The following is a 14,267-nucleotide window of genomic DNA, read 5'->3' as shown; positions in this document are numbered from 1 at the left end:
GAGTGTGCTTGGTTGTCTGTCTCTAAGTGTAGCCCTGTGATAGACTGGTGACCTGTCCAGGGTGTCCCCTGCCTTCGCCCTAAGTCAGCTGGGATAGGCTCCAGGCCCCCCACGACCCTAATGAGGATTAAACGGTGTATAGATAATGGATGGATGGATGGATGGATGGCTGGATGTCAAATAGGACATAAAGTATGATGTAATCAGCTGCATTTTTTGTCGTGTTCATTGTATTCTTCAGGTAAAATACCTTTCTTGGTACCAGGCATTAAAATGAACAAACAATTAAAGAAAACAAGGGTGCTCTAATCATTTTTTCCACAACTGTATATATATTCATTAATTTGCTAATTTTATAGTGTTCCTTTGATTCTGTCACCTCTTCTGGATCTGAGCTGTCAAATTTACACCCAACATAAATGCACATACTACGTTCCTTTCCAAAAATTCAAGACCCAAAACTTGTGGAAAACTGAAAATATATACTTTATTGAACTTTTTTTTTCACAAAATGAAAGTTGTATATTAGGGCTGTCACGATGCCATGATTATCACAACATGATAATCCCAAACCAAAAGAAGTCCCGATTACGACAACATCACAACATCTATCAGTAATCTCAACAAGACTAATGTCATCAATCAAATGAACTTGTTGACCTTTTTTATTTTCTGTCTCATTTTTTGCAAATGATTTGTACTCTAAATAAGAGTGTAAGGAGGTGAGACAGTCTGCAACCGCAACTGTATGGCATATTGTTCCAAGGTTGGAGTGTCAGCCAGATAGTCGGTCAAGCTGTATCATTACCATTATATTATCATTTACTTTTTTAAACACAGTGATCTTTTATACCGACATATCGTGACATCCCTATTATATATATAAGCATTTATATATATATTCTCAAAGAAGCATCAATGACAGTTGTTGCTGAATTAGAAACAGAAAGGATGCAAGAACAAATCTCTGCCCAAATGTCTTTTTCCAAAGAACATCCTGTATATGACTGTATTTCACACACTCACATAAAGAAAAACACTCCAACTAAGGTCACGTTGAAGAATCAACACTGGCCAAGGGACTGAAACCACAGGCACAAGACATCATTGAAGACAGTTTTCAGTCAGAAGGCGAGCCTACAAGAACATATTTGACTACATAAACAAATTGGTTAGTCAGTCTATGTAAAAAACTTGAAACAAAGGTGACATTAAGCCTCTGTCCATTAGCTGGCATGTGGTGTCTCGAACATCAAAAGGTAAAATATGTCACAGCATGAACGTAAAAACATTGAGATGGAATATGGTTGCTACTGTGTTCTTTGACCACAACCAGGCCTAAATAAAGGAAGATGAAAAGTTGCAACGTGGTGGCTTAATGGATCAACGTCAGGCTTGTCACACGACTTGTGAATGTACTTCAGCTGGGTCACAAGTAAAAGGTCACTTTTGTTAAACTATTTTCAAGTAATTGCAGCAGAAAGCAGAAGTGATGGGTTTTTAGGAAGTGACACAAGGCAGGAAAAAAGTATAATTTAACAATGCTGAAGGTAAGAAAATGAGCTGTAAAGTTTCACAACATTCAGTTTGTGTTGCAACAAAAGGAAGCAAAAGCTTAAAGGCTACATTGTTTAATGGCTGCATTTAGAAAACAGCACAAAAAAGAAGCTAAAATAACAGCAAAGGTATGAGGATGGCTTTGTGAAACAGATCACTCAAGAATAAATAGAAAAGAAGTGTTCTGAGTGACATGTACACCTTTGCTTGATAAAAAGTAACTTGGCTAAAAAGGCACACTTGTTTCTTGCATTTATTAAGTATTTGACTTTTTCTATTTGCTGTCCTGACTGAATGTTTGGCTAACTGAAAAGAAAATTATCTCCTTTGGTTAATTACTCTAAAGCTGCGGATGTGTTTCAGCTCAGTTGGTACAGATGTAAAATGGGCAAATAAACCACCCAAGCAAAGAGGGGAAAAAAAACTTAATGCAAAGTATTACATGTACATGAACACAAAAAAAAACGTAAGTAAACCTTCCCTGTGCGCAAAACATATTGTGTTGAATTGTCATGATTTTTCCCTTTTGCTGGTTAAATGAAGACCCTGGGTGCTTTTCATTATGCTAATGTGTCTCCTCGCTTCTCCTCCTTCAGTCTTAGCTCCTCCAAAAACCTCCTCTCTCCTTGAGGTGCTTTTAAGACACTGGAAAATATTCTATAATAGCAGAGGGGGAACAATTTCAACGTCACGGGAGGAGAGAAGTCATGAGTAACCATACGTTAGCATAGTGAAAAGTAATTCTGACTTCCTGAGCATTCAACTGACAATGAAAAAAAAACTTTCCAGCATACATCCTCCACATGGTGCACACTTTGGACTTGATTTGTTCCCAAGTAACATTTAAAGGACTTACAAAGCGGTACATGCTTTTTTGCAGCACCAGAGAGAAAGAGCATAAGCACATGGAAGAAAAAGGTTCAAAGCACTTTACCAGTCTGCCATAAACTGTCATATAGCAACACGATGATGGCCACAGACATCAGAACACCCTCTCCAAAGTTTGACCACTGAATTTGACTGCAGTCGCTGTAGGCCGATTAAGAGGTCAGGTAGGTTTGGCCAGTGGAGAGCAAAGGCAGGAGGGAGATGTTGAGGCACAAGGCTGTGAAATGACAGCGGACTTTATCTGCTCTTCAAAATCAAACTCAGTGGTTTTATGTTTAATTTGCCAAGATGGCTAAGATGGAGCCACTAAGTAACTGTTTAAAAAAAAAAAAGACAGCCTTACTACATTTGTGTGTACTGGAAGTCCATGCAATACAAGCCGAAAGGTATCAACATTTTCACTTGGCAACTGCTCAACAGAACAGACGCACCATCACTGTACCAACAATCCCATATTAACCACCAAAACAAACAAATGGAGATGCTCTGGATTTTCTCATCTTCATTTAGATTTCCAGGTCTGCCAAGTTCGAAAGATGTCACGGCACGTTTGTGGCTGAGAGCACAGTGCTGAGGTCCACTATCCGGTATTGGGTGGTTGTGCGACATATTCCGGGTTGTACGCGGGCTGGGCTAGGTAGTCTGGTTGTGCGGGTGGAGCGTTGGGCTGTGGCTGGACAGGAGGCTGTAGAGGGTACGCTGGCTGGCCGGGACTGTACGCCGCATGGCTGTAAGGCATCGGGTGAGGAGGGTAGGCAGGACCGGCTAGAAAAAGAAAAGAAAACATGGCTTGAGAATTAAAGGGCTGAAAATGTTTCAACACTAACCAGAAACTGCAGTTCTGTAACACAAACAGAAATGTTTCCTTTCCTGTTTTACAAAATCCAAACATGAGCCAACATTTATACCAGCAGTGGTTATTCCACGTACACTTCCGATTACAGCTATTCTGAGGCAGTGAAGTTGCATAATGTTGCTAAATTTTCTAAAGCTTCAACGTAGTATGTAATTACTTTCTAAAAGCTGGTATGCAGTGTGTTTCTACAGAACTATATGTGATTGATACTTTTGCATAATAATAATATAATGGTAAAACCCTTGCTTCCTGTATATGTCTCTGAGAATGCAGCCCTCGTGACATTTGTATAAAGTACACTGGCAGCAATTATAAACATCAGACAGTCAAATAAAGAATAGGAGTTTATACATCTTTTTATTTTAGGCTTTTAGTCGACTCCCTGCAGCAAAGGCTATGAGAACAAATGCAAACTATACAGAAGGTTGTGAAGTATTTACACGAGCGGTTATCTTAGAAAGTCAGATGGAGTTGTACTGATTTTGATTTAATTTTGGTGAAAAAATTAATGTTCTACTCAACAAAACCAGACGTTTTAGTGCTGTGAAATTTGAGTCTAATTTTTGTCGTGCCATTTTTCTTTCTTCGGCAAACCAAAGAAGCAGTGTTAACTCATTTGAATGAAGACAGCATTCGTGCCACTCTGCTCTGCAGCAGCACAACAGACTGAATCCAGTTTGTCGTTCCCAATTTCTGCATGTTTGAACAGAGTTGTTCCCTCGTTGCTGTTGCTCTGTTGGCATTGCTGCAGTCCGACCTGATCATTCATAAGCAGTATTTATTAACTAAAATGCTGTTTGTCGTCTGGGTTCAACTCGAGGCAAGCAGATAAAACGCTGGGTAACGTCAACGCACTAATATGCATTTGGCAAACATCTAGATGAAGTTTTAAAAAGGCTAAAAGCTGTTAGCATAGTTGTCACTCATTAATCCTAGCAGCAGAGAAAATGGTGACTGAAAGCATGATGACCATTACATCCACATTCACAGGAGTTTTGTTGGTCTGTATGTTTGTGCAGCTGGCATGTTTTCAGTTGGGCAGTAGATTCATTTAATTGACTTTTTCCCTTCCAAGACCCAATTATATAAGCGAACACTGCATGCAGACACAAGATTCTGCCGAACAGCCTGAAATCAACTTATGAAGAGATATTTTGGGGCAGAGGAGGATATCTTTCACTGTCTTCAATGCGCAGTGTCACAAATGTATTTTCAAAGTCTACCTTTTAATTTTGTTTTATGTTAACTTTCAAAGAGGAAAAAGTCTGTCAACTCATATATTTTGTCGTAGTTTTTAGTTTTAAAATGAATATTAGTGGTGTTGAAATCCACACTCACTGGCTTCCTGATACGTTGGTGGTGGTCCTGGTGTGTACGGCTGTCCTTGGTAAGGCGATGTGGGCATGGGCTGAGCTCCGTAGCCAGGCTGCACCGGTACGGGCTGGTAGGGCGGATATTGGACCGCCTGGTAGGAGTGAGAGGGCCCGGGCACCGCAGCCTGCTGCTGGGGGTACGGGTGAGGAGTGCCAGTGACCACTGTGGTGTGGGTGGTGGTAGCTATCACAGCTGTAAGCAAACAAAACACAGAAACAGATAAGAAATACAGCTTATATAAGCTAGCTAGAGGTTCAATCACTGGCTGCATTTTAAATTGTACACTTTTTCTTTTTACTTTGTTTTTTTCAAGTACATATTACAGAAATGATGCAGTTTCATGTAGCATGCGTACATCTGGGACACACTACTTCATCACAATATTACACCTTAAGCTTTCACCATCTATTGTGCGAAATGAGCTGTCACCTGTTTGTCTGCTGTCAGCGGTTCAAGCTTTTATACTTGTGCACAACACGTGCGACACAACCACGCAAAGAATTGTGGGTCAGAATGGCCGAAAAAGCATGCTGGCTTATATACTATAAGATCCAACCAGACGTAGTAAGACATTTTAGCGTACATTTGACATACTATACATTGGGACATGCTCTTTTTCTGGCATACTATACAGAACAGTAGTATGGATATTGGAACACAACCAGTTTCAGATAAAGTGCAGCAGTACAGCTGAGGGAGGAACAGTTCAGTAATAAAAATAAAAAAAAGTTAAGTGCTAAACAAGTCTTGATGAACAAAAACTACTTTGTGGTCTAAGAATTTATTTTCAGAGCACAAAAACAATTACAGAAACTAAGAATTACAGTTAGGCAACTGTAAATATAAATCATTACAACATGAACACCAACACCAAAGGGGGAAGTCCTCTCTTGTTCCATAAATGTGTAACAAACAGCTGCCTCAGACCACAACTTCTGCATTTGACCTACTGAGCAAACCTGACAGATGAAGAGCTAAAAAAAAGTTTAGAAATGATCCTGGCATCCAAATGTTACTTGATTTAGTGTCACAAGAATTCTTGAACGATCTTTGTTATATTATTTTGACTGCATGAAGTTACAGACCTCACAAGTATACATTCCTACAGAGGACATTCTTCAAAATCAGGGTTTTTTTGTTTTGCTTTGTTTTGTTTTTTTAACTCGAATAAATTGTATTTATGTGACACCAAACCAAAACCAAACACAAGTCATCACAGGGCACTTTATTTAGTAAGGTCAAGGACTTTCAGTATTACTGAGACAACACTCAATAACTCCTGTCTGAGCAGCACAGCGACAGCTCGAAGGAAAAACTCCCTTCAAACAGGAAGAACCCTCCAACAGACGCAGACTCAGGGTGGGCGGACGTCTGCCTCGACATGTTGTCGTCAAAGACAGCAGAGAAAGAACAGATACGCATTGAGAAGCAACATTAAACACGTTTTTGTATCGCTGAAATGTAAAATTTAACTTCTGCACCAGTTTCTGCCAAAACCTAGACACAGAAGAAAGGAGGTGATAAAAATGCTACACATACATTTATTCATCGATTTATCTTGTCTTACAAATAAAAGTTACAAAAAGCATTTCACTTGTATTTAATTATAGTTGTTACTCTTCTAAAGAAAGTCAAAAGCTGAACATTAACCTAAGCTAAAGCAGTGAAAGATGGTGCTTATTTCACTGACGACACATCATCTATCATAAACTCTGTGGTGTCGATCAGGGAATTTACGATTTAGGTCAGAGTACTTTGAAAGCTAACTTTAACAAATCATTATCCCTTGTTAAATTGATATTACATGTATATAAACACAGAATGAAACCTCCACCCCTGCAGGGCCTCTTAATGAGTTCACCTAAAGCGTAAAGCCAATACTGTACCCTGAAGACAACACTGCTAAAAAAAAACCCAGAGGGACGACAGATGTGCGTATGCCAGTCACTCCCACCATGCCTTTTTTTCTTTCTTTTTTTTCACAGAGTGGGAGTCATCACGACCACTTCCTGTAAATGACGTGGGATGGCCTTGAGTTTTCCCCTCTGTGGTTGTCGTGGAAACAATGACTCATACGAGGTGGAGCTCTAACATTCCTGGATTTGATCCCATCATGCAACAGATTCAGTCAAGGAAGCTACACTGTGTTGCTTACTTCTGTTTCAGCCTCTCTGCCAGAACGTTGTCAACTCATGGCAAACCCTGAACAAGCCGGCTAAAAGAACAAACTGACAGAGAGAGTGTTGCATTCACCTACTTGACTGCATGTACATACAAAACACACAGATGCTTTAAGGAATTCATTCAGCAAAGTGAATCAAATGGTTGGCATGCGTATGTGTGATATCAAGTTTAATAAGTGTGAAGAGAGGAAAACAAAAGACAGCAGAAAGAATGAATTAAAGGCACGGAGGACATAAGGGGCGTAAACTAGAATTCAACACACCCTGTTGGAATGAAGTGCAGAGGGGCTCTCTGTCACAGATTGCACAACGCTCATACAATGTAAGGCGTAGAAACATCACGTGCCAATATTTTCTCTGTCTATGTACATATTTACTGTAAGCGGTTCGTACAAGCATCTGTCCTAACCTGAAAACTCATCCCAATAGATAAGTGTGTCTTCTTTTTTCCCCTCCGATATGCTTGTCTCGCTCAGCAAAACACAAACCACTTACACAATCAGGTAAATGCTAGAGAGGCCCGTTTGAGTTGGAAATCTGTGGCATTTATATATTCTCTCAAAAGGTAAACAAACAGAATATGATGTGAAATCATCATTTTATGATCTGAAAGGTTTCTTTTTACTTTAAATATGATGCCGATATTAGCTGAAATGATATGCATAGCTAAGAAAAACTTCATGATCACTGTGGCTTTGATTTATTTTTTAACTGGCATATTTTACACAACTATGTCTATGGGTCAGGAGCTTTATGCAGGTGTCAGTTTTAGATAGACGAAGAGAACTGGATATGATGCTGTCCTTCATGTAAAGGTTACTATTATAAACAACACACTTGTGAAACTGTTAAAAGGTTAGTTATAAATAAAAATAAAAAGCATGTGATTTTTTTTACTTTGTACTCAACATTTTTGGGACGGATCTTTCTCACAAGAAACTGAACGGGTAGCATGGATACAAACACTTTCTCATGTGAGATTTATCAGTGTGAAATGAGGGATTAATTACAACTTTAGTCAAGCTGAGAGATGTTGGTGAATTAGACTTGAAAAACATGTAAGAGCTCGCCGCACAGAAGAACGTAAGAGGTTCAGTAAATGAAAAGGTGTGAGGCCAGTTGTCTTTGCTTATGACACAAACTCTGACCAATGAATACAATTTGTAGAGCAGAAACCAAACAAGAATTTACTAGACTTATGCTTTGTTCTCGACCTAAGATGCAGACAGAACTATGAAAGACAGAGGTTCAACTGCAAACACTGCAAGCGAAACTGAATTCCACAAGATCTTTTGATGAGTCACACTATCTGATGAAAATAACTTTTGCACATAAATACTGGCTGAGTTTGATTCTGACATCTTGTCTCAAAAACTGCACAGCAACTGCTCAAAAATGGGAGTGGTCACAGCCGAACAACTTCAGTTAAATCTTGATGTCTGCTGCTCAGATGCAGATGTACAAATCTGGTACAACAAGTGCACTGAACACAATTTGTGCAACAGATTTGTGCCCAATGCAGCAGCTAGTTTCTATTAGCTGCACATTAAAACAAAGACACACCACAAACAGCAGGCAAGCGCAACATATCACATGTTTACACTTCTAATACTGACTGTTTATCTTGATTCCAGGATAAATTAACACCGAAAGCAACAAAAAAAAGCTACATTCTTTACTGGCCAAGGTCGGAGATGTTTTTGTTACTGTTAAGAAATCTCAAGGAAAGACAGAAAGACATTTTAGTTATTCCTTCCTTTCCTACTCTGTGGCCTTCACCTTCTGATAGACGATGCAAATCTTTAGAAACAAAACACAAACATACTTTCAACTTCATTACATACCACTGTTACATCAAACATTACTAAAACAGAAGCAAATAGCGAATTTCTTGGTGACTATTAGCCATTAGTGACTATGGAAGCTGGCCAGTGTGTGTAGGACAATGTTATTACAGTTAACTTCAACTAAATTTAAACCTACGAGTAGGTGGGAAAAAAATCTGTTCACATGAAAAAAAGTGCCCTTACAAAACTATATATATAACAAATAAATAAAGTTAGTATTATTGTTAGTATTATTATTTTTGATAGATAGACAGATAGACAGATAGATAGATAGATAGATAGATAGATAGATAGACAGATAGATAGATAGATAGATAGATAGATAGACAGATAGATAGATAGATAGATAGATAGATAGATAGATAGATAGATAGATAGATAGATAGATAGATAGATAGATAGAGCACAGATGTCTATTGTTTCAATCTTGGTCAATTTGGTTAAATTAGTCACTATAACAAGCATGAGGAGGCATTGGTGTTTATTGAGACTGGGATGTCTACATGACTATGAGTCAGGAGCCTTCACAAAGTGTTGCGTACACACTTCCACCTCCAATATTACACACACTAAAAAAAATTCAGGTTTGTTGACAAGAAGAAAAATATAGGCTTACTTATTACTTACAGATACTCGAAATGTGATTTTAAAAAGACAACTTCATTAAAACTGCAAAATAAAACGCTGCTAAAAAGCTGCTTCTAAGCATCTTAAAACTAGCATTTGCAAGTGCAGAAAATGTAATTTATCAGAAATATACCTGAATTCATAGCACTGAAAGTAAGCAGCACCAAAAATCAAGTAAGGGCATGATCTTTCCAGTGAGGTAAATACAATAGCATCAAAGTTAGGCAAGAAGTCCAAACACCAATTATCTCTGACTATACTGAATCATCAACCTGTGGGCTGCATGGCTCACCACAAAGGATCTCACAAAAGCAAAACCTTCTGCAGCATGCCAGCGACGCGCAAATGTGACCGTCACACTTTCAGAGTTTACATAATCTTTGCAGATTGCGGTGATTTTTGGAACATTAGATTACTTTGCTCACTGTGTCTCAATGTCTATGTTAAGACCAAACCACTGCATTAATGAAAGTCATGTGGTGGGTGGGCCAGCAGTCCTCTAAAGTTTTGCTTAGAAAAATGACACAGACAAATACTGCGACACACTGGAAACCAAGAGTCTAACTTGTTTGGGACGAGGCAAAAATCAGACACTGCATGTAGGTTAACAAGGCAGCAGCTCAAAAACATGTTGCTTGTTGGTTGTGTGCAGGAAACCTACACATGTGCAGCAACATGTTGCAAACGCAGCAGCATATGACCACAATCTGTCAATATATTATACAATAGGCAGGATTAACCTCTTATTAATGTGGTCGTTTCAGTTGTGATACATGGGTCGGTCTGATGTTGCAATAAAACGACAGCTTACTAAAACTGTTACAACAGTCAGATCACTGCTATACATAAAAATGTGACCTGAATTGCCAGTGATTCATTTTTTTACTGTCTCAAGAGCTATTTGCACGTTTTGCGGTCGCGCATATTTCATCATAAATAGTATTCTTGTAAGGTTTTCTGCTGTTATAGCCACTAAATATATTTTTTAAAATGCGTGCCTCACATTGACCCTCATTATGGTGCCTACTTGTTTTGGTCTGCAACATCAATAAATCCAACCATGTTCTGTTTTAAAGACTCCAAACCACTGTAAATATCAAGGAAGTCAAACTTTTTGTCAAAGATCTACCAGCTAGATGTACATCTAAAAGCATCAGTGACAACAATAAGAAGTACTAGCTGTTGGTGGAGGACTACTTACGTCGTGGCTTGCGGCATATTTTGTACAGGCAGCAGCAGGGACAGACACAGCAGCAGATGAAGATCAGCATAATGACGACGGAGATCACAAAACCAATGACCATGGGAAACGGTGAGTTTCCGTGAGCGAAATTTTTGTAGTTGCTGAAAAAGAAACAAAGTGAAATTACGCAAAAGAGTATTTATGATGCTATTATCTTATTGATAATGTGCAGAACATCCCAGTGGTATGTAACAATAATTCCTACTGATGTAGTTCATTAATGTGATCTGTACTTTACTAAACAGCAGGAAGCAGAATAATTGATTAACCATTTTATCTGATCACTTAGCAGCAATGAAACAATGATTTGCACTGGCCAGCAGTAGTCACAGCATTTGCTAAATATATTAAGATGTTGAATTAAATGCAAACACACTCCACTGCGGCAGTAAGTGTGCCATCTTCCAACAAACAGATACAAATCATACATAAAGACACACATGAAGACTCATAATTCTTTCAATCCTGCACTCAGCATGTAACGTATCACAGTGTATAAATGTGAGGAATATTTAAAGTAGTGATTGTTGTAGCTGGTGCACACTTTTGTTTCACGTTGGTGGTCGTGTACAGGAAGACATTACTTCCTGTTTCTGGGCCACGAGCACGCATCTTCTGTAATACCACGGGGACAAAGACACAAAGAAACCGACTTATATCTGTCTCACCATCTAAAACAGAAATTTTTAATCTCACACAAAGTACTAAAAGACAATTTGTTATGAATTACAGATGAAAACAGCATACCATTCTTCTTGGTCTTCTTTAGAAAGTGGCCACAAACTGTCACAGTGATCCCCTGTAACAGAGCAGAGAGGGAGAGGAAACGTTAGCCTTGTTACCACTAATGACAAAATTGTAATCGTGAGTTAAATGTCGGTGATGGGTGAAATGAGAGAAACGCATGAGAGGAGAATAGTGACACACACCCAGACCTCAGCACACTGCTCACAACAGTGTGGTGGCTTATTTCTGTGGCAATCCAGAGATAAAAACTAATTAGCTGATTAATTCATTGGTCCATCAGCAGCTATTCATCTTGCCTCTCCAAATGGGTGGATTTCCTGATTATTGGTTCATTTCTATATTAATAATCCAGATATATTTGTTGTCATCAAACTAACAATTGGTTGCCACGATGCTACGAGAAAGTAACACAGTCATGGAGCAGTTTGAAGGCCATGGTTAGAAGTAATCCTACATGTACAGAGAGGTTATACAGTCCACCCTTATTTACACACCAGTGTCTGAGGTGGACTTAGCTAATAAAGAAGTCTACTGACGGTTACAAATCTTACCTTCATCAACATTGTAATATTCAGCTTAATAAATAGTTTGTAGAGTTGTTGAGTCAACTTTATGGAAACTTTAGGGGCCGGTGTTGTTAATTATGTAACATAGGTGCTTCTAGTTTTAACTCATTAACATGAGTGAAGAAACAACAGAAATACCTCAATACCGTCCCAAACAATCAAGTTTCTTTAAAACCTGAACATGACAACCTTCATTCAGGACCGACCTGCTCCTTATAAACCAGCCACTGAGTCTGTAACAATGTGAGTAACTCAGCTGTAACAGTTCATATTCACACATTATGAAACACCTCACAAAACGATATTTGTACTGGAAGTGGGCACGTGACGGAGAAAACAGAAGTAAAGTGAGCTTTTAGAAACTACTGAAGCCTAAGTGATGACTAACTGCTTACACGTTAGTTCAATGTGTGTTTAACAGTGTTGACCCCCAGATCATACAAAGAGTGTCTGGATCCATTAGCTAGCTACGAGAAAAGAACGTTACAAAACGAAGACAGTGTTTTATTTAGAAAACAGATAGCTTCACCAAGCAGCGAGCTCTGGTTTCACCGCTAACGTCAGTGACATCGCCCTGAACGTGGTTTGTTTGAGCTCCTGTTTGAAGCTAATCTTACCCACAGCAGCTAACGTCTCAGTACGCAGTTGGTGGAACAAGGGGAGAAGAAAAGAAGGAGCAAAGGCAAACTAACTCACCGTAAACACCGGGGGACAGGATCACACACAGGGCCAGCACAACAACACCGGGCAGGCCTGGCGCCATGGTCACTTCAAGATTCCCGTATTCAGTCAGGAAACGAGGAATCCCCTCCGACGGCCGGCAGGAGGAGGTCTGATCTGATGGCTGCTGCCTGCGGCGGAGCTCTCCATACAGAGCCGCCTGCAGTCACCAAGCCCCGCCCCTCTCCCTGGTACACAGAGCTGCTGCTGCCATCATCAGCACACGCTCAATGGGATTCTGAACAAACGTGTTGGACCACTGGCCAGTGTAAGGTTTAGGTCACAGCTGCCCTAAACTAACAGCATTGGTAATTACCAAATTATTTTTTACTCTCTGTCATTTCTGTCATGATTAACACACAAGTATGTAGAAGCTCTTTCTCTGGAATGATATTTTGAATGCTAAAATATAAGTTTTATTGTTTCCGTGATTTTTCAAATTTACTGTTTTACAAAAAAACTGGAAAAATAGTAAAGCACATAATTATATTGATATAAATATATTTCTTGATGTATATACAGTCATGGAAAAATGATTAGAGCACCCTGGTTTTCTTCAATTTCTTGTTCACTTTCACTTTCATCAGGTTCTATCTAATTTTATCTGGAGGAACAGATGTTACTATATAAAGATAAAAGTCATATGTAACCCTTAAAGTAAAGGAGGCATGGAGGTTTTAAGTTTTGAAATGAACAATACATTCAAAGTGTAGTGGTTAACAAAACTAATTGAAGACAGAGAAAATATCTGGAATAGTTTTTCTAAGTTTATATTCAATGCTGTTGTCGGAATCCATTTTTAATTGAAATGCAATCACAAGATAGAAATATTAGCGGTCAAACTATCAAACTTTCATAAACAAGCTTTACTTGCCTAGAAACTGATTGACAAGTACAATTTCTCTCAAAACAATATATATATTTATATATATTTGGAATAATGAAAATATTTTATATGAAAACAAATCATAATTTTATAGGATGTGGTTTGATCATGAGACTATTTGGGTTAAGCAACTTATTAATGATGGTGGACAATTAATCTCGTGCCAAGAATTTATGAACACATTTCAGTTTCCAGTCCCACCCATAGAGTATGCAATAGTGTTTGACGCTGTACCAAGGGCTGTACTGCAGCTGCTTAGAAGCTCAGGAACCTATGATTTCTTTTATCCCACTGCAGGAACCTTTAAGAGTCAGATTTTTATTGAAGAAATTGATATAACAAAGAAGAAGTGCTCAAACAAATAGATGAGATTGTCAGAACAAACCGTGTGCTTTTAATCTCAAAATTTCTCCTAACTAATGAATATGTGTAAACTACACTCGCTGGTAAACCCTGGATATTATGGTTGTAATACTGTGTTTGTGCATTTTTGTTGTAAATGATTTTTCTTTCTCTTTTTCTTTGATTGTGATCTGTAGTTTGTGTCAATTTAAAAAAAAAAATAAAATTTTTTAAAAGAGTTATGTGAAGCCTCATAGGCAGCCATCTTGGCACTGCTGGAAATTGACATGAGCTAGAGACAGATCTCCAGGACAGCAGTTCATTACATTAAGAAAAAAACAAGCCAAACATGGTACCACCAAATTGCTAGCAGATCGCAGCAGGAAATGTCTTTCAAAAGACGTAAAGTTTCAAAAGATTATATATATATA

At 38.6% G+C, this 14,267-nt stretch overlaps 1 protein-coding gene across 1 annotated transcript in view; it reads right to left on the bottom strand.

The window, feature by feature from the left end:
• Positions 1 to 462: 462 nt before the first annotated feature.
• Positions 463 to 14,267, bottom strand: part of LOC103357505 (protein shisa-5-like) — a 25,839-nt gene continuing 12,034 nt past the window's right edge. The window contains exons 2-6 of the mRNA XM_008282089.1: positions 12,585 to 12,738; positions 11,323 to 11,374; positions 10,534 to 10,676; positions 4,640 to 4,867; positions 463 to 3,210 (exon numbers count right to left, since the gene is read on the bottom strand). Coding sequence (XP_008280311.1) covers positions 3,026 to 3,210; positions 4,640 to 4,867; positions 10,534 to 10,676; positions 11,323 to 11,374; positions 12,585 to 12,651 — 675 coding nt within the window. The 5' untranslated portion in view covers positions 12,652 to 12,738 and the 3' untranslated portion in view covers positions 463 to 3,025. The remainder of the gene's footprint in view (positions 3,211 to 4,639; positions 4,868 to 10,533; positions 10,677 to 11,322; positions 11,375 to 12,584; positions 12,739 to 14,267) is intronic.

The sequence above is a fragment of the Stegastes partitus genome, unplaced genomic scaffold, assembly GCF_000690725.1.
Source record: "Stegastes partitus isolate 25-593 unplaced genomic scaffold, Stegastes_partitus-1.0.2 Scaffold257, whole genome shotgun sequence".
Lineage (NCBI taxonomy): Eukaryota > Metazoa > Chordata > Actinopteri > Pomacentridae > Stegastes > Stegastes partitus.
Note: the sequence above shows the minus strand (reverse complement) of the source record. Positions and strands in the feature narration are given on the sequence as shown.